At 46.6% G+C, this 20,671-nt stretch overlaps 1 protein-coding gene across 1 annotated transcript; it reads right to left on the bottom strand.

Annotated features, from left to right (window-relative positions):
* Window positions 1-2,183: 2,183 nt before the first annotated feature.
* On the bottom strand, window positions 2,184-19,195 carry USP18 (ubiquitin specific peptidase 18). Its single transcript, XM_079936582.1, has 10 exons — window positions 18,947-19,195; window positions 17,701-17,797; window positions 16,086-16,231; window positions 10,918-10,997; window positions 10,509-10,655; window positions 10,058-10,153; window positions 9,455-9,622; window positions 4,941-5,072; window positions 4,428-4,477; window positions 2,184-2,574 (listed from the first exon to the last, which is right to left on the bottom strand). The coding sequence occupies exons 1-10, from the start codon at window positions 18,948-18,950 to the stop codon at window positions 2,529-2,531; spliced, it is 966 nt and encodes a 321-aa protein (XP_079792708.1). The 5' UTR covers window positions 18,951-19,195; the 3' UTR covers window positions 2,184-2,528.
* Between the last annotated feature and the right edge of the window lie 1,476 nt (window positions 19,196-20,671).

The following is a 20,671-nucleotide window of genomic DNA, read 5'->3' as shown; positions in this document are numbered from 1 at the left end:
TGCTCGCTGCAACTAGAGAAAGCCCACGTGCAACAACAAAGACCCAGCGCAGCCAAAAATAAATAAATAAATTTATTTTTTAAAAATGAGATATTTAGGGCTTCCCTGGTGGCGCAGTGGTTGGGAGTCTGCCTGCCGATGCGGGGGACGCCGGTTCATGCCCCGGTCTGGGAAGATCCCACATGCCGCAGAGCGGCTGGGCCTGTGACCCATGGCCGCTGAGCCTGCGTGTCTGGAGCCTGTGCTCCACAATGGGAGAGGCCCGTGTACTGCAAAAAAAAAAAAAAAAAAAAAAAAGATGAGATATTTAAAATCTATCAGACTGACAAAAATTAAAACTTACTAAGTAATTGGTGTTAATTGGAGTCAACTTGGCAGTGCCTACCACAGTTTTAGACACTCATGCCCTTTGATCCAGTACTTCCACCTCTCAGTACCTGCAGAATATTTACTCATGCACAAAAATACATCTAAAGGTGTTCATTCGCTCTGCATTTTAAATAGTGAAAAAATGGGAATGTCCTCAATATTTACCAATATGGGAATGGGAAAAATATAGTGTATCTATTTATGGGTTAAATGTAACAATTTAAAAGAATATTATCCATCTGTATGCAGACTTGGAAATTTTCCTAAGACATTATTAAGTGAAAAAAAAACAATGAGCAGAATAATTTGTACAGTAGAATTTATGATGTAAAAAGTATTTGTATCTGCTATATACACGTATGCAAATGCCTAGAAGGAGGCCTAGAGGGATATACACCTTTTACTACTCTGAATAGTATACCCTACAATTCCTATCCACTTGGAATCTCAGAATGTGTGAACTTATTTGGAAATAGAGTCTTTGCAGATGTAATCAGACAAGTGAAAATGAGGTCACGCCAGATTAGGATTGGCCCTAAGTTGTGGCTGGTGTCCTTACACTAAAACACACAGGGAAGACGGCCACAGGAAGACAGAGGTAGAGACCAGAGTGACCCAGTGACACACAAGCAATGACAGGCAGGGCCGTACCACCAGCTGCCAGGAGAGAGGCCAGCCAGACTCTCCTTCACAGCCTCCGGAAGGAACCAGCCCTGTGGCACCTCGAGTTCAGACTTCTGGCATCCAGACTGTGAGAGAATAAAATTTCTCTTGTTGTTAGCCAAGCACTTTGTGATAATTTGTTACGGCAGTGCTGGGAAACGAATACACACCTGTTTAACAATGTTTACGTCTCAGGAAGAGGTTCTATCAATATATTTTACAGTGAGAATTTATTCTTGCATGGCTAATTTTTTGCCAAAAAAAGTAAAATAATAAACCACTCACATTTCACATTGGAAGTTTTGGCCCCTGCCACTTACCAAGTATGAAACCTGGAGCAAGTTGTTAAACATGTGAAGGACTCAGTCACTTCATCTGTAAGACGGGGCTGTCCACATACTCACCTCCCAGGTTGGTACGGATTCTCCCGGGACACCCCCTCACCGTCCATGTTCTTCCTCTAACGTGGTTCCAGAGACTGTGAACGCCCTTCCACCCACTCTGCCATCCTGTCTCTAATCCATGTCGCCAGCCCTGGCAAATCCATTTTACGAAAACACCACTAACTGTTCCTTTCCTTTTTGAACCCTTTCCAAAAAAAAAGAAATTCCTCATTACTTATTAAATTAAACCCAAACTTCTGAGGGTAGATCAAGACCTTCTACATTCTGAGCCCCACTTCCCTTCCATCCAGGTGTGTGGATGACCTTTGGACCTTGAACCTTGCCCTTTCAAGCATGCCACTGGGTATGCTTCTCCCTGTAAACTAACTGTCCTCACTCTAAGCCCCATTTCAGCCTTCAGCCTTCTCCCATGGCCCCCAAACAGGAGAAATTTCACCTTCCTTTGAATTCCTGTAGCATTAACCCTTAGTATAACCCCCATTAAACTAAAAACTCCTTTTGAGAGAAAGAACTTTATTCATTATTGTGTCTGGCACACCATCTCATGGACAGTAGGTGATCAATACATATTTGCCAAATAAATGAATAACAATTACAAAGTACTTGAGTTTTATGTAATTGATACAGGTTCTAAAATTTTTTAAATTATAAACAGAAATGATATACAGTCAGTACCAACCAGTACAGTAAGCTTAGCTGTAAAATATGGAAATAGTTCCCTACCACTGCCCCTTGCCACCTGACTGCCCCCTGCTACCAGTGCTGGCCTGGTTTCTACTCCCCTGGGAGCCCCTGGGCTCCACAATCTCCCAGCTGAAGGACCACCACCTTGTACAGCAGGAGTACTCCAGACCTGATGCAGCCATGGGGCCAGGGTCCACTGGTGGAAGTATCCACTCTGACTGATCCAAACCTGCACAGTGTCACTGTTAAGTATTTTGATAACCACCACTGATAATAAATAAAGTTTAATTAAACAATTTCAAAACAGTGCCTCTCCTCACTGCAGAATATCTTAAAAGAGTCTGCAGATCCAGGAACAGAAAAGGAAAATGATACTCTGTAGGTCTCTGAAGGTTTAGGGTACATCCATTAGGACTCAATCTTCATGTAAACCAGAAGATATGCAGTTTCCCGCCTAGGAAGAAAGCAATTGCAACAGTGTCACAGAAATGAAACATTCATAGTTAATTAATACATTATTAATTCACGATAGGACACCCGTCAGAAAACTTTCCAGGTTATTGGATCAAGTCTTCATATCCATCACCTTAGAGGGGACAAAACTGGTGACCTGGGAAAATAACTATTATTAAGCTGCTAGTTAACGTCTCAATCAGGGGTTGACAAACTATGAGCCTGTGAGCCATATCCAAACCTGTTTTTGCAAATAAACATAACTGGAACAAACCCATGCTTATTCACCCACGTATCATCTGTGGCTGCTTTTGTGCTGCAGAGGCAGAGTTGAGGAGTTGCGACAGAGACTTTGTGTCCCAGAGGCTGAAACATTCACTCTCTGGCCTTTTACAGAGAAAGTCTGCCAAATCCTGATCTAAATAATGGGTTATCGGGACCTCCCTGGTGGTCCAGTAGTTAAGAATCCACCTTCCACACAGCGGTTAAGAATCCGCCTGCCAGTGCAGCCCTGGTCCGGGAAGATCCCACGTGCCACGGAGCAACTAAGCCCATGCACCACAACTACTGAGCCCACGTGCCACAACTACTGAAGCCTGCGCGCCTAGAGCCCATGCTCCGAAACAAGATACGTCACCACGATGAGAAGTCCATGCACCGCAATGAAGAGTAGCCCCTGCTCGCCACAACTAGAGAAAGCCCATGGGCAGCAAGGAAGATCCAATGCAGCCAAAAATAAAAGTAATTAATTTAAAAAAAAATCCGCTTTCCAATGCAGGGGACATGGGATCGATCCCTGGTCAGATAACTAAGATCCCGCATGCCGCAGGGCAACTAATCCTGCGCGCTGCAACTGCTGAGCCCGCATGCTCTGGAGCCTGCATGCCGCAACTAGAAAGAAGTCCGTGTGCTGCAATGAAAATCCCTCGTGCCACAACTAAGACCCCATGCAGCCAAATAAATATTTTTTTTAAAAAATAATAATAATGGGGGATCACTGACAACCAAAAGGTGACAAAGAGTGGGCATCTAAGGAGATGCTTAGAAGAAAAGGAAGAGAAGACGAAAGGTACAAGGTGGAGGCGGGGAGGATTCCAAGCACGAATTTCACCTAATTCATTAGTTTCCAAGTGAAGGCCTACGTGTGCAGCTGGGGTCATCCTGCACATCATGCTTAGTGTACAATGTCATCTCTAAGCTTAGCAGGAAAAACTTACAAAGTCTCTGCTTTACCTTCACCCAGCTTTTTTCTCTCCAGCTTCCCCTCTGTAGTTATTGATTTTTAACAATTTAGTTATTGTTATTTACTACATGCAAGCCACTGTACCAGACAAAGAAGGAGGAAAAGAGTGATCCTTGCCTCCAAAAAGTTCATGGTTAATGTGAAAGAATGTTATGTAGGCGAACACTTACAGAGCAGTGGGATCCTTGCTGTAAAGGAGGTGAGCTCCAAATGCAGGGAAAGCATCTGAGAAGCTCCTACAAACCTGCCTGGATGCTGCTGGGAAGCCTTTACAGAGCAGGTGGGCACGAGCAGAAGTACTGAAGCATGAGAGGGGGGTTGCCGCAGTGACAAATTAGGAAAAGGCAGTACAGGCCGGGAACAGCCCACGCAAAGCCACGCACAGCGTGATATTTGGGAGCCACTTATACTTCAGTACTGTTGGAGTCTAAACTGCAGGAAGAGCAGTGTGGTGGGTGGTACTGAAAGATGAGGCTGAGCAGTATTCACCAGAGGGCCATCCAAAGGCGAGTGGCAGCTGAGTCCGTGAGTGTTTCATAGAGTAGCTAGCACCCTATGCTGCTCAGGGTGTGTGAGTGCGTTGGGACCCCATCACCCCAGTGCTCTCTCACCAGCGGTAGCTGTGATTTCCATAGGTACACTGGACATCTTCCCAGGACACCTGGAAGCACACAGACAGACAAGGTGAAGCGGCCCTCCCTCACTCACCCAGACAAACCCACCCCCGTTACGCCCATGACCTGGATCACCTAGTGACAGGTGCCATGGTATGAAGTTTCTTTAGTACACTGTCCCTCTGTTTAAACTTGGTGTTGATGAGCCAGGATTTTCTAACTCTTTCTGACTCTTCTTGCTTTCAGTAAGCTTCCCCCAGAGCACGAGGCTACAGGGCACTGAGCCTAGAATCCCAAAAACCTAGACACTGAGCTAAGTGGAGTAGCAGAACGCTGTAAACCAGACAGGGACTCCATGCAGAAAAGGGCTTCAAAGCCCACGAAAGGCCACACACACAGAGAACAGGACCACAGCGTGTCTGGGCCTTGAGGGCCCATCTAGTCCTGGCTCAGAACTTATTAGAGGTGCAGAATCCAGGGCAAGAGGCAATTCTGGAAGATGTTTCTCACCCAGCAAACGTTGGAGTCGTTGAAGCAGAACCATTTTCCATTCACAGAACTCCGGACATAAGCACAGTAGTGACCGAAGTCAGCCTTCCCCACATGGGCAATCACAGCGAAGAGTTCATACTGTCCCCCACGCTGAAGAACACAAGGACAAAGAGAGCCCCATCATCCCTCCTCTTCTGACCCTCGTCTAGGAGGAGGGAACTACTTCATCGTGCCTTTGCTCATTCAGTGCCTTTCTCTGCCAGGCACTGGTGCTTCCAGGGCACTAGAAAACCGTCTTTGACCTCAAGACTCACAGCTAATTATGCCAGAGCTGTAATCCCATGTTTTATACCAGATGCATTTGGAGGTAAATTTGGGAAGAACCACTTTTTGCCCCAAAAAGGAGAAGGAATGACCTGCTGAGGAAAGCTCCCAGAGAAGACGTGCTTGAACTGATCCTGAAGGGTCATCATGGCACACGCGTGATGGAGTATGGACCAGGAACTGTGGCGGCCCGGTGGGAACAGAACAGTATACCCGGAAATGCAGCTGGGGGTGCTGGGAGCCATGGGATTAACGTCCACAAAGGCCAAGTCAGGAATCAGAACTTTATCCCGAGCAGCGGGAGCCGTCGGAAGGCTTTACGCAGGGGAGCAACATCATCGGATTTGTGTTTGAGAAACACTGAAATAACGTGGTGTGAAAAACGGACTGAGAGTTCAAGTGAGGCAGAGCCAACGGGACAAGTTAGGGAACCACGATGGCATGAGGAAGAAGTGTTGAGAGCCCAGCCATTACCCCCGGGAGCAGCCAGTAAACGATAATAAGCATTATTAACACAGCAATTACTAGCTGACTGCCAGCACCTGGCCAAGTCTTCCCATGCATTGTTCCATTTAACATCCACAGCAAACCTGTAAACTGGGTGCCAGCATAAGTCCTACTTTGCAGACGTGGAGTCTGAGCTCAGGGAGCAGAGTAATTTACTCAAGGGTCAGAGCTCATAAAGAGAAGAGGCGGGAGTTTAACCCAGGTCTGCCCGGCTTCGAAGCCCAAGCTCTCGACCCCTATACTGAGGAAGTGAGGGTGAACGTAGAGACGAGGGGACAGATTTGTGCAAAGTTAAGGAAAAATAATAAGTTCCTTTGCAACTGATGGATATGGTGGTGGGGGAGCAAGTAGGGGGCACTACAAGGATGAACCCCAGATTTTTGGCTTGGAAATTAGGAAGACGCTGCTGCTATAAGGTCACACATGGAACAGAGGTGTCTGGGGATGAAGACAGTGCATTTGGGGACCGTGTGACAGCACTGAGTAGGAGGTGGACACACTGTTTGGAGGTCAAGAGTGAGACCTGAGCAGGAGACAGGGACTGGAAGTCTTCAGTTTGAGGTGATTGAAACCATGAGAATTAATGAGATGACATTCAAAAAATGGGAAGAAAAAGGAATGGAATTAAAACTAAATACCAATAAAAATGGGCAGGAAAGGATCCAGCAATGGAGAAAGAAACCCCAGGAGAGAGGCCTAGAGTAGGCAGACTTTGAAGGAGAATAGGATCAATAACAGAATATCACAAAAAGATCAAGTAAGGGAAAGACCAAAAAGTATTCACTAGGTTTGGCAGTAAGTCTTTCTACTCCCTCAAATCTTAGCAAGTCAAGATGAGAGAATTCTCTGTGAAAAGACAACAGTGGCAAGAGAGAGAGTTTTCACTGATTGTGAGCAAGATCTCCACATGAGTTGGGAAAATTGTACTTGTTTTCTCAACACAGTCAAATAATATCTCTAACCTGACACTTTGAAACAAGATCGTGAAGGGGACAGGATGAGGGTAGGACAAACGAAGCTTAGTCCCCCAAAAGGGAGGGCTAAAATCATTCTCTATTCTCACGTGGGGATGTTACACTGGATTTTTTTTTACATCTTTATTGCAGTATAATTGCTTTACAGTGGTGTGTTAGTTGCTGCTGTATAACAAAGTGAATCAGCTATACATAAACATATATCCCCATATCCCCTCCCTCTTGCATCTCCCTCCCACCTTCCCTATCCCACCCCTCTAGGTGGTCACAAAGCACCAACCTGATCTCCCTGTGCTATGCGGCTGCTTCCCACTAGCTATCTATTTTACATTTGGTAGTGTGTATATATGTCAGTGCCACTCTCTCACTTCGTCCCAGCTTACTCTTCCCCCTCCCCGTGTCCTCAAGTCCATTCTCTACGTCTGACTCTTTATTCCTGTCCTGACCCTAGGTTCATCAGCACCTTATTTCTTTTTTTTAGATTCCATATATATGTGTCAGCATACGATATTTGTTTTTCTCTTTCTGACTTACTTCACTCTGTATGACAAGACTCTAGGTCCATCCACCTCACTACAAATAACTCAATTTCATTTCTTTTTATGGCTGAGTAATATTCCATTGTATACATGTGCCCCATCTTCTTTAGCCATTCATCTGTCGATGGACACTTAGCTTGCTTCCATGTCCTGGCTATTGTAAATAGTGCTGCAGTGAACATTGTGGTACATGACTCTTTTTGAATTATGGTTTTCTCAGGCTATCTGCCCAGTAGTGGGATTTCCGGGTCGTATGGTAGTTCTATTTTTAGCTTTTTAAGGAACCTCCATACAGTTCTCCATAGTGGCTGTATCAATTTACATTCCCAACAGTGCAAGAGGGTTCCCTTTTCTCCATACCCTCTCCAGCATTTGTTGTTTGTAGATTTTTTGATGATGGTCATTCTGACTGGTGTGAGGTGATACCTCATTGTGGTTTTGATTTTCATTTCTCTAATGATTAGTGATGTTGAGCATCCTTTCATGTGCTTGTTGGCCATCTGTATGTCTTCTTTGGAGAAATGTCTATTTAGGTCTTCTGCCCATTTTTGGATTGGGTTGTTGGTTTTTTTTTGATATTGAGCTGCATGAGCTGCTTGTATATTTTAGAGATTAATCCTTTGTCAGTTGCTTCATTTACAAATATTTTCTCCCATTCTGAGGGTTGTCTTTTTGTCTTGTTTATGGGTTCCTTTGCTGTGCAAAAAGTGCGGGGCAATCTCTGGATCTAACTCTCAGTTCACGAGAAATACCAGGGCTAGAGGAGTATGTCAAATAAGACCTGCCAGCCAATTCTGGATATACACTTAAAAAAACCTTCAAGCAAATAAATTTCAAGGAAAAGAAAAGGAGGGGAAGCATCAAAGAAACTTAACCTGAAGAAGAAAGAAAGGCAAGGGGGAGGGAGGGAGGAAACAAAGGTAAGCAAATACAAGTGTAGACTTTATTTGGCTCTAGATTCAAACGAAGCAAACAACTTACAGGACAGTCAGGGAAATGCAAATATTTACCGGCTATTAGAGGATATTAAAGAATCATAAGATGGACTTGGTCTTGTTTAGAAAAAGAGTGCTTATTCTTTAGAGAGACATAATGAAATGCTTACAAATGACATGTATGGTGTCTGGGATTTGCGTCAAAATCATCCAGTAGAGGTTTGGAGAAAGAAGAGGATGGGGTGTAGGTGAAGCAAGAGTGGCCATGAGTTAGGTAACTGTTTAAGCCGTTGGTGGATGTGGAGATTCATTCTATAATTCCTCACAAGTCTTTTCAAGAGGAAAAAAAATTTTAAGATATATTTCATTAGGTAGGCTGTGCAAGTGGAAATAAGGAAACTAGAAGGAAAGAAACTGAGAATCCTATGAAATGTACATGCCCTGAACAGGGAAGGAGCCACTATCACACGCTGTCAGGCCTCAATTTTTAAAAAACCATGGTTCTAGAGCATGGATAGTAAACCGCCCAGGGGTGGAACAAAACAGAAAGTCCACAAATGGACTCACATATGTATGGGAATAAATGTAGCATTTTAAACCTATGGAGAAAAGACATTTATGTCACTTTTGTCTCAGAATTTCCCAACAATTCATTAGCTCAAGACAATTGAATCCAACTTGACTCTGAATCAATTTGGCCCAACATGCTGGCTGCTTTCTTATTATCCCCAAGGTAAGCATAAGCTGCCGGAAGTAGAACGTTAGGCTGGGGCTCTATTTAGAACCCAGGGTGCTGTGGTTACCTGTGGCTACGTAAGCACTGCACATCCTATTTAAAAGGAAGGTTCTGACTTATGGGTTCCTTCCCTCATTGCTGTGAGGTAGATGAGTACAAATCCAATCATCAGAAATAAAGTCTTTTGAATCTTAAAAGAAATGCAACGGCCAACAGCAAATGTTGGTGGCAACGTGAGGCTGACAGCCCATCGCTGTTATTCGAGAGACTCGGGTTCCCATCACTAAACTCCTTTTTTGAAAAACAAGTGTTTCTCGAGTGTATGAATATGTTTCTATGAATCATACCAAGCCGTTGGTGAGCGTCCCTCCCTCTGTGTCCCGAGCTCGGCCACCGGAGAAGAGAAGGATGCTCAAAATGCATCTCTGGTGATCTTGATGCCAATCATCTCAGGGGAGGGAAGACAAAGGACGGGGTGTCTTACGTGGGGGGTGGAAGGGACACGAGGGGCCTTCACCTGCTCCTCAGCAGCGCAGGGCTCTCCCTCCATCTCAAGGAGCTTATTTAGATCCAAGTTCTGGGGGAAACACAGTGAGTGGCAGATTTTTTCTGTCCGCAGATTTTTGCTGGAGAAACGCATGAGGTGGATGGTCAATGTCTGGGGCAGGTGGGTCAGTGTCAAGACCTGGAAAAAGCAAAGTCACCATGGAGACGAGTCCCAGGCACTTGAAACAGGTCGATTCCGAGAAACACCAGGGCCGACGGTATGTTCTTCTTCCAGAAAAGAAGGGAGCGGAATGGAATCACACGGTAAGGGCCCCGCCTGCTGGATCTGCTGGGCCTCCCACGGAAGACTCAAGAAGCCCAGGGCTCCGCCCAGGAACCCAGGGGAACTACGGGGTCTGCTCCCCTCCCAGGGGAGTCTGGCCCTGAGGGGAAAACAGCACCTGCTCTTGTGCCTTCCCCCCTCCGTCTCAGTGATGGGGTCCAAGGAGCGTGCCCACAGCCCTGGAAGTCACAAGCCCCAGGATCCCCAGCCTGAAGGGATTCCCTCCCTCAGTGGGAGGCCCCCAAGGGGAACCCCAGACGGGCCAGAAGCACCCGGTTTGGGAGCAAGTACCTGCTTCCAGCAGGTCTTCTTCTCACAGTTCCCACAGAAGCACATGTCCTCGCTGGACAGCTCCCTGGGCTGGAAGAAACAGCGGAGGGCGTCCTCCTGTCCCAGGGGAGCAAGGGAAAGGCAAGGTTATTACCTTCTGGGTACAACCCCTCACCCTGCCGATGAGCTTAAGCTTCTCTCCTCATTTTCCCCAGGTCCCCTAACATCCAGCCCAGCGTGGTACATGTGCCAGGGTCTCAGGAAAGACCTACGTTTTGGAGGAAGCAGTGAGGATAAGGGGCTATAGGAGGAGAAACGTTTTTTCCCCGCAAATGAAAGGAGAACTTAGCCAGTGCCATGCAAAGGAAGCGGAAATGATTTTTTAAAAGCCAAGGGTGGATTAAAGAAGGAAGGGGGCACCAGAAGCTCTGGGCTGTGTGGGAACAGAAAACTCCCCACAAGGACCCCTCACCAGTGTTTTCAGGGGCTTTGAATCCATGTCGAAAAGAGAGACGGGGAGGGTCAGCATGCTGCTGCTTCTGTCACTCTCCATGGTACATCCAAGGCAAACGAGGGACTCCCTCACGCGAATGGCATAGAGGGCCTGCAGCCTCGCTACCTGCAAAAGGGAGGGGGAGGAGGATGAAGGTGCAGAGAAAGCCGCGAGTAAGCAGGTCCGGCCAAGCTCCAGCGCTGGAGCCACCGCACACAGCTCCGGAAGGGCAGCCGCTCTCCGCTCGCTCACAAAGGCGTAGAGAAATCACAGCAACTGCACTATGCAATCGTGATAAGCATTTTACATGCATTTCCCCTTTCAGTCCTCTCTACACGTCACACGGACAGCATCCTCACCTTCTGAGCTCTCTCGTTCTAGGACTTACCAAGTCCACATCTGTGATTTGGTCTTTAATCAGGTTCCAGACTGTGAGGTAGAGCTGGGCAGCATCATGCTGGACAAACACTGGCCAAAGAGAAAAGTAACGCCCAGGGTGAGGACCCAGGGACACCTGTCCTGCCCTCCTGCCCCAGCTACCTAGATGCATGCGAACACTCGTCACGTTGCCTTTCCCCGCTTTCAGGCTAAGTTTCCACAGGATGTTCGGTCATAAAAATGAAAGATAAGCTTGGTATTGATTTTGAGAACTCCTTTTAAAACTCAAAGTCCAGCCCCACTGCATCACACAAGTCTTCTGTCCTCTGAGTTGCCACCCACCCCTGCTGGCCTCCGCTGGGGAACCCAGCTACACAAAACCAATAGTCAGTGGTGGATTCTCTCCTATGTCCCTGCCAAGCCTCCAACTGGACTCCTGTGGCCACTGACTTCTCTATGCCTCTCCGTATTTTCTTTATTCACTCCCCTTAAAATTGAGCAGTTTCCCAACACTAATACCTGACCCAGGTCTTCCCCAAAGGTGTACGGGAGAACAAGAAGGGAAATAACCTTCTCGGTGATAGAAGGTGCTAGCGGAGAGGAAGCAGGAATAAGCCATGAATCCTACACACGTGAACATCAGGCTACAAGCGGTGCACAGGGGTGAATGAATCCATGTTCCCGAGTTGCAAAGACGTTGCAAGAAAAGGTATTAAATATTCATATCTACTATCTCAACACCATTTCCTCCATGATACTTATCACAATCTGTACTTAATGTTTTGGGGTTGTATTTTGTTTTGGCCTGTGTCTCTCCTCTAAACTGTCAGCTCCATGGAGGCAAATACTCTGTCAGTCTAATTCCCTTACCAGCTCAGTAACTGGCACATAATAGGTGAACATTACATATTAGTTGAATGGTTAATTAATCCACATTCCAAGCTAATAATCCCAAACTGTAGACAAGCAGCCTGGTAGCAGGCTGCACTGATGCAGTCTCCAGGGAATTATTTTCAGAAGGCTGTCCACCACACAGGACATAAAGGGAGTCGCGTCAGCTTGCCACATAGAGCCACCTTGCCACACCTGACCATCCCAGAGCCAGAAGTCCCAATTCATCTAAGAAATACAGGGATGCTTGCCCAACCCATAACTTCCTTCACACCTGCTACGTGCAAGGCATTGCAGAGGCCAGAGAAATTTCCTATCCCCAAGAAACCTATAGTCTAGTGGGAGGCAAGTATCCATGTACTCACAATTCAAAGAAGAATTTAGGGCCTTCCCTGGTGGCGCGGTGGTTAAGAATCCACCTGCCAATGCAGGGAACACGGGTTCGAGCCCTGGTCCAGGAAGATCCCACATGCCGTGGAGCAACTAAACACGTGTGCCACAACTACTGAGCCCACGTGCCACAACTACTGAAGCCCACATGCCTAGAGCCCGTGCTCCGCAACAAGAGAAGCCACCGCAATGAGAAGCCCGCGCACCACAAGCAAGAGTAGCCCCCGCTCACCGCAACTAGAGAAAGCCCGCACACAGGAACGAAGACCCAACTCAGCCAAAAAAAAAAAAAAAAATTAATAAATAAATTTATTTAAAAAAAAAAAAGAAGAAGAATGAGAAAAATTCCCCAGGTGTACAAACTGCTATGGAAAGCTAAAGAAAGGTGACATACAACTAGGACAGTGGAGTGCAGGTCTCTGTAAAAGCAGGATGCCTGCTTTCACCACTTCTATTCAACACAGTACTGGAAGTTCTAGCCAGAGCAATTAGATAAGAAAAGAAATAAAATGCATCCAAATTGGAAAGGAAGAAGTAAAATTACCGCTGTTTGCAGATGATATAATCTCATATGTTAAAAGACTCCACAAAACAAAGCTTTTAGATCTAATAAATGAAATTAAAAACATGATACAAAGTCAACACACAAAAGTCAATTGTATTTCTATAAATACATGAACAATAAACAATTTGAAAATGAAATAACACAAACAAATCCATCTATAATAGCTTCAAAAACAATAAAATACTTAGGAATTAACTTAACCAAATTGGTAAAAGACTTGTATTATGAAAACTACAAAACACTGCTGAAAGAAACTAAAGAAGTCATAAATAAATGGAAACACATTCCATGGACTAGAATATTTAATATTATTTAAAAGTCAATACTACCCAAAGCAATCTACATATTCAATGCAATTCCTAACAAACTCCCAATAAGATATTTGCTGAAATAGAAAAACTCATCATAAAATTCATATAGAATCTTAAGGGACCCCAAAATGCCAAAACAATTCTGAAAAAGAATAACAAACTAGAGGACTCACACTTTCTCATTTCAAAACTTACTACACAGCTATAGTAAGCAAAACAGTGTGGTACTGGCATAAGGACAGACATACAGATTGATGCAATAGAATAGAGTCCAGAAATGAATCCTCACATGTATGGTCCAATAATTTTTGACAAGGGAGCCAAGAGTATACAGTCGGGAAAGGATAGTCTCTTCAACAAATGATGCTGGGGAAACTGGATATCCACATGCAAAGAAATGAAGTTGAACGCTTCTAGCTGCATATACAAAAATTAATTCGAAACAGATCAAGGACCTAAATGTAAGACCCTAAACAATAAAATGCTTAGAAGAACACATAGGACAAAAGCACACGACCTTGGATTTGGCAATGACTTCTTGGATGTGACACCAAAGGCACAGGTAACAAAAGAAAACATAGAAAACTTCAACTTCATGAAAATTTTTTAAATGTATGCATCAAAAGACAGTATCCCCAGAGTAAAAAGGCACCCCACAGAATGAGAGAATATATTTGCAAAGCATATATCTGATAAGGGATTGACATCCAGAATACATAGAACTTTTAAACTCAACAACAAAAATAACCCAATTCAAAAATGGGCAAAGAACTGGAATAGATATTTTTCCAAAGAAGACATTCAAATGGCAGTAAGCACATGAAAAGATGCCCAGCATCACTAATCATTAGGGAAATACAAATCAAAACTACAATGAAGGGCTTCCCTGGTGGCGCAGTGGTTGAGAGTCCACCTGCCGACGCAGGGGACATGGGTTCATGCCCCGATCCGGGAAGATCCCACATGCCGCGGAGCGGCTGGTCCCGTGAGCCATGGCCGCTGAGCCTGCACGTCCCGCAACGGGAGAGGCCACAACAGTGAGAGGCCCGCGTACCACAAAAAAAAAAAAAAGAAAAGAAAACTACAATGAAATACTACCTCACAGCCCTTGCAGCTACTTCAGACCCCCTGCAGCTCTCTCCAAGGATGGCACAGTAATCGAGGTCGTGGACCCCAGCAGCCTGAGCCAATGAGATATCACACCCACCCAGAACCAGAGCCACCACAAGCCTCACACCACTACACCTGGATCACAGCACACCCCAGCTGCAGGTGAAGGTCCTTCTTAGCAAAGTCCCTACACAAGTCTACAGGGATCATGGACAATCAGGGAAACATGATACCACCAAAAGAAAACAGTAAACTTCCAGTAACTGAAACCAAAGAAATGGAGATACCAAATTGTCTGAAAAATAATTCTAAATAATTGTTCTAAAGATGCTCAGAGAGCTACCAGAGAACACAGATTAACAATTTAAATAAATCAGGAAAACAATACAAGAAAAACAGAAGTTCAACAAAGAGATAGAGAACATAAAAAAGAACCAAAGGGCAATTTTGGAGCTAAAGAATATTGAACTGAAAAATTCAACAGAGAGCTTCAAAAGCAGACTGGACCAAGCAAAAGGAATCAGTGAACTAGAAGGCAGGTCATTTGAAACTGTCCAGTCAAAGGAGCAAAAAGACTGAGAAGGATTGAAGAAAGTCTATGGGACTCCATTAAGAGAAACAACCTACACTTTAATGGAGTCCCAGAAGAAGAGAGGGGAAAGGGGGCCGAAAACTCATCTAAAGAAATAGTGGCTGCAACTTCCCAAATCTGGGAAGAGATTTAGACATTGAAGTTCATGAAGCTCACTGGTCCCCAAACATACTCCCTTTGAACAGATGTTCTCCAAGACACATCATAATACTGTCAAAAATACTGTCGAAAATCAAAGACAAAGAGAGATCTTAAAAGCAAGAGAGAGGAAGTTTACCACCTACAAGGGAACCCTCATAAGACTATCAGCACATTTCTCAGCACAAACCTTACAGACCATGGGAAGGTGGGATGATAGGGCAAGTGATGAAAGGGAAAACTGCTGATAAAGAAAACTGTACCCAGCAACACTGTCCTTCAGAAATGAAGGAGAGACAAAGGCTTTCCCAGGCAAAGAAACACTGAGAGCTCATCACCACTAGACCTGCCTTACAAGGACAGCTGAGAGGAGTTCGTCAAGCTGAAATGAAAGGATGCTCGTTGTAACAAGGAAAGAGACTGAATCAGTTCAGTGGGAAAAGAGTAGTATTTTCAACAAATGGTGCTGGAACGATTGGATGCCCACATGCAGGAGGATGAAGTTGGACTCCTATCTCACACTATTCACAAAATTTAGCTCTAAGTGAAACATGGATCTAATGTAAGAGCTAAAAGTATAAAACCTAGAAGAAAACGAAGGAGAATGACTGCTAATGGGTATGGGGTTGCTTTGGGGGGTGATGAAAATTTGCTAAATTTAGATTGTGGTGATAATTGCACAACTCTGTGAAATACGAAAATCCTCTGAATTGTACATTTTTAATTGACTGAATTTTACAGTATGTGATGTATACTTCATTAAGGCTGTTAAAAACAAAACTAAGCTATTTAAGAGTTTCCTTTTGTAGAACACAGTTTCTCCTTATGAATCCTTTATTCTGTTTCCCTAGAATCCTTTGCCTGCAGTTGAATCAGCTTTGAGGAGACTCTCAGGCTTATTTACTCCACCAGGAGGCAGAAAAAGGGTGAGTGTGGAAGTAATACATGCATAGATAACATCAGTGCTGCGCCTGGAAGATGGGGCTTCCTTAAGAGATCTCGCATCCACACACGTGCCTCCGACACAAGGGTTTCCTTCCTGTTCACTCACTGAGCCTCAGTCCCCCTCCTCTCCTCTCCTCTCCTCTGCTGCCCCCTCCCGCGTCCCCTCCCCCTCGCACTCCCCTCCCTCTTAGAGCACCAGGCCAGGATCCTGAGCTCCTGGAGGAGGAACGCCTTACGTGGTACACTGTACATCTGGAGACAGTAGGCCAGCCCCATGGGTCGCACCGCTTTCTCCCGGCTGTCCTGCATCTTCTCCAGCAGCAAGAGCAGCTGGAAAGGGACACTTCTCCTCTGCTCCGCAGCTCCCCTTGGCACTGTCATCCTGCCAAGTGAGAACAGCCACGAACCTCCCTGTCCCCACAGTTCCCAGTGCTGGGGGCACACCACAATCACATGGGAGAACTTTCAAAAATCTCACGTCCAGGCCACTCTGCAGACTAACTACATCAGAATTTCTGGGGGTGGGCCCAGTTACCAGGATTTTTAAGTTTCCTAGATGATTTAGACATATAGACAAGGTTGAAGAGCTACCGTGTTAGCAAATCAGCTATAGGGGAGTATCCTCTCAAGAGGGGAATCAGCACAGCTGCGGCCTCACCCCTCTCCCCACCCTGCATGGCAGTCACACCAAAACGAACGGCAGGTGCAGTAGGTCCTGCACCTACAGCAAAATGGCCAGCCTGAAGTTCTCCAAAGGCCAAAAGCAAGTATGACCTAGGCCCTGGGAAGGACACATAAAGGAATGGCAGTGTATCTTGGCAATGGTTTGTTTAATCACTGGCATCTCTCAACTGCCCATGCCCATGGAAGGGGAAAAGGAGAAAGCAAAAGGCAGAAAAAAATGAGTGATAAAGTTTATGTATGTGAACATATACATATGGGCGTGGTGCTTGCGTTCCCAAGGAAATTTGCCTGTCAGTCCTGGCGGAGTCTCAGCATGTCTCTGCAGAACAGGTTGAGAAGAAAGAAGGGTTCTCGGGCTTCCCTGGTGGCACAGTGGTTAAGAATCCGCCTGCCAATGCAGGGGACACAGGTTCGAGCCCTGGCCGGGAAGATCCCACATGCCGCGGAGCAGCTAAGCCTGTGCACCACAACTACTGAGCCTGTGCTCTGAAGCCCGCAAGCCACAACTACTGACCCTGCACACCACAATTACTGAAGCCTGTGCGCCTAGAGCCCGTGCTCCGCAACAAGAGAAGCCACTGCAACGAGAAGCCCGCGCACCGCAACAAAGAGTAGCTCCCGCTCGCCGCAACTAGAGAAAGCCCGCGCACAGCAACGAAGACCCAGCGCGGCCAAAAATAAATAAAAATAAAATAAAATAAATGTTCAATCATTTTTAAAAAAAAAGAAAGAAGGGTTCTCAGGATGTGTATACTGTGTGAGTGTGGATGTGTTTCACTTGAGAAAAATCAATAGACTCATAGACCTGCCCGTTGATTAGACACTGGCAGGGTCCCCACTTCCTTTTAACCAAGTCAGTGGCTGCCAATCTGGCTACACTTTAGAATCACCTGGGGAATCTTCCGAAAAGTACGAATGCTTGGGCCTCACCCTAGACACCCACCTAGGCCCCAAGTGGAACCAAATATCTGGGGGTGGGATCAGCATTTACATTTTTTAAAAATCATCTTAGATGATTATAGTATATCGTCTAGATTGTGCAGAGCAAGATCTTTTCTCTGTTAGCTTTTGGAAGTAGACTTCTAAAAGTCCAAACCACTGTGAATAACTGAATAACTGAAAACATAAAATAATATACACATTTATCTGCCTGAACAATTGCCTTACCTCTTCAGTATCTTGGTGAATTCCACGTTCATAACGAACACCTGGATCAGGGAGTTAAGGCAGCAGGTCTGCCCAATGTTGTGTAAACCGACCGGGCCTATGAAGAGCAGAGGGAAGATACTGAGGGAAGCCCTGCCACAGAATTCAAAAAATACCAAACACTCCTCCAGACCCTCCTAAGGACATGAAACACTATAAGGTACTCCCAGAGGCACAAAGAATTCACTAAGGAGCTTGGAAACAAATTGGAAAGGAGAGAGAAACACGACCCTCTGCAAAGTGAATAGCAGCAGAAGTTTTAACAGTCCGTTAGGAAAAGAGAGGCCACAAGGAGGTGTATCACTCGTTGTCAAACTTATAACCCAAGCAACAGTAAGAGCAAAGGAAGAGAAACCTTACAGACAGTGCACTGGGGAGAACTAGGGGCCCTGCCCACCCAAGCTGTCCCTACAGAGCTGGCTCACAGTGGGCATCTATGGGCTCAGGGGCGAGAGTCATCTCCCAGGCAATCTACTCTGGGCCCCAGGGGTAAGGCCCCTGCCCAGGCCCTACCAGGTGGTGGAAAGGAATCAGAAGAAAGCTCTGGGGGAGATCCACCTCATCTAAACTCACCTTGAGAGGCTGGAAACCACAAGGAACTTATGAGGATGTGACAAAACCAAAAGGTAGTATTTCTCTGACCCACTAGCAACCAACCTCCCCTTTCCCACCCAACCTTGGGCTCCGCAGACCCCACAAGGTGTGTAATTTAAGAGGGAGGGAGTCCACTAATCTCAGAGCTCCCGGGGAAAGGGCTCTGGTGTACGAGCTGGGGCAGTAAGAACGTAAGAATCCACGGTCAGCAGGAACCCGATCAGCAGAAGCACCTTGTCACCAGACACACTAGCACCCAGGGGAAGGCTGGGGGCCACGACATGCCAAGCACAGGATTAAAGCAGCTTCCACAACAACCTCATTATTCTTCCCAACAATCCTATGGGCTCAGGAGCATAATCATCCCCATTTCACAGAGGCAGAAGTGGAGGCACAAAGAGCAGCAATCATCAACCACAGAACTCTACGGCCCAGCGGACGAGCAAAGCGTTTCTGCGCAGTCAAGAGAGAAGACTGGGGTTCTCGGCCCATTGGGAGCCCGGGCTCGGGGCTCCCTGTGTCTCTTCCCATTGCTGCTCCCGTCCTTCTCCTAATGGGCTTTGCTGAGAAACGCTGAGACAGCCAAGACCAGCCTAGGGACCCGGAACCATACCCATCAGCAGTCACTCCAAGACCCCCGGACGGCAGCTGCAGGGCGTCTTCAGGACGGCGCGACCTCACTTCCAGGAAGAGCTCTCATGAGCCGGCCTTGGCCGGACCTCTGTGAAAACACACCGCAGAGGAAAGGATGAGAGAAGGGGAAGCATATCCATGTGATCAGTTCTGATCCCCAAGAGCCAGGCTTGGGGGGAGATCAGTGTCTGGGGAGACTGGCCCGCCAAGCTCTAGGGCGAGAAACGACAACTCGGTGAGACTCCGTCCCCTTGGTCCCTCATTCCCACTGTGTCCTCATTGGGACCCACGGCCCCAGCCTCTGCCCTGGGCCCTCTGTTCTGGCAAATGGTTCGACATTCACCAAGGGGTCCAGACCAAGACACCTGGGTCTCCCTGTTCCTCACTCCCAGGCCCTCCACTGCCTGAAGGCTGCTCAAAGCCCTCTCCTTGCTGTCCACACGCTGGCCCCAAGGAAGCCCGTCCTGGCTCCTGGGGAAGGGGCTGCTGTGAACACCCACGCATGTTGTACACAGGGCCGTTCAAGTAACTGGGGCTGGGAACAGCTATGTCTGCCTGTAGCGGGAGGTGGTGACCACTCACACTCCAGCGGAACAGGAGCCCTTCCCCAGGCCACCGGGTGTTGGTGGTCGACGGCCCCCAGCTGAGGCCCCCTCCAGAATTCACCCCAGTGAAGAAAGCTGGCCCGGTTCCTATCCAGAGTCTGGGCGATGAGGGGGCCTAAGGGCCTTACCACCTGCCTGAAGGGTCACCCAGCCCCCGAGCTCCCCTTGGCATTGGCTGAAGCCTCTGTCACAAATTTTGGGAGTTCAAGTCCTCCGTTTGCCCACCTTGCTGTGCTCACCCTCTGGGTGTCGTTCCCAAGGGTGCTCCCCAGCAGACCTTCCCCACACACAGCTCAGCTGGGACTACACCGTCAAAGGAGGGCAAATCAATGGCAGGGCCTTGAGTCTATTGAGCTTTCTCAGACAAAACCCACACACACAGGGTATAGAGACTTCTCAACGGGCTCCACCAAGAAATGCCGAGACTCAGCCAGGACTGGCTGGCGAATGTCCTTGGGAACCCAAACACCACGCCCATATGTATATATTCACATACATAAACTTTCTGACACATTCTTTTCTGCCCTGGGCTTTCTCCTTTTTCCCTTGCATGGGCACAAGCAATTGAAAGAGGCCTGTAATCGAATATCCTTGTTATAATGTGAAATGGAAAAAGCAGTGTATTTTCAACCATGTCACAGTGATGCCTGATACAGCAACAGAACATTGCAGAATATTCTGGCTGTCTTCAATTTTTTGCAGTTATAAAAAAACTGCAGTGAACATTTTTAGGTATAAAACCTTTTTCTACCTATGTGATTTTTCCTCAGGCAAACCAAAGGTCATAGACACAACAAAACTGCAGCTATAAACCAGGTCATGTTAACCAGAACCCACGTCTTCCTGGCAACACAGGCTTCAGCCTGTGAATTCTCCCCAGGTGTGTGGGAATCTCAGGAGGAGTCTCTTGTGTTTTGGAGCGAGGTCACAACCACCATACCCTGTCCCTTCCTGCCCTGGAGTGCCCACTGGTGTCTGCAGGGCACTGCCCGACACAGCAATCCATGCACAAAGGTTCCCTCATATCTACAAGCAGGGCCTTCACGTGGAAGTGGGATACAAGCCCAGTCCTCCTACTGCCTCGTGCCTTTTCATTTCAC

The sequence above is a fragment of the Stenella coeruleoalba genome, assembly GCF_951394435.1.
Source record: "Stenella coeruleoalba genome assembly, chromosome: 11".
NCBI classification, from domain to species: Eukaryota; Metazoa; Chordata; class Mammalia; order Artiodactyla; family Delphinidae; genus Stenella; species Stenella coeruleoalba.
This window is presented reverse-complemented; position numbering and strand designations above follow the sequence as displayed.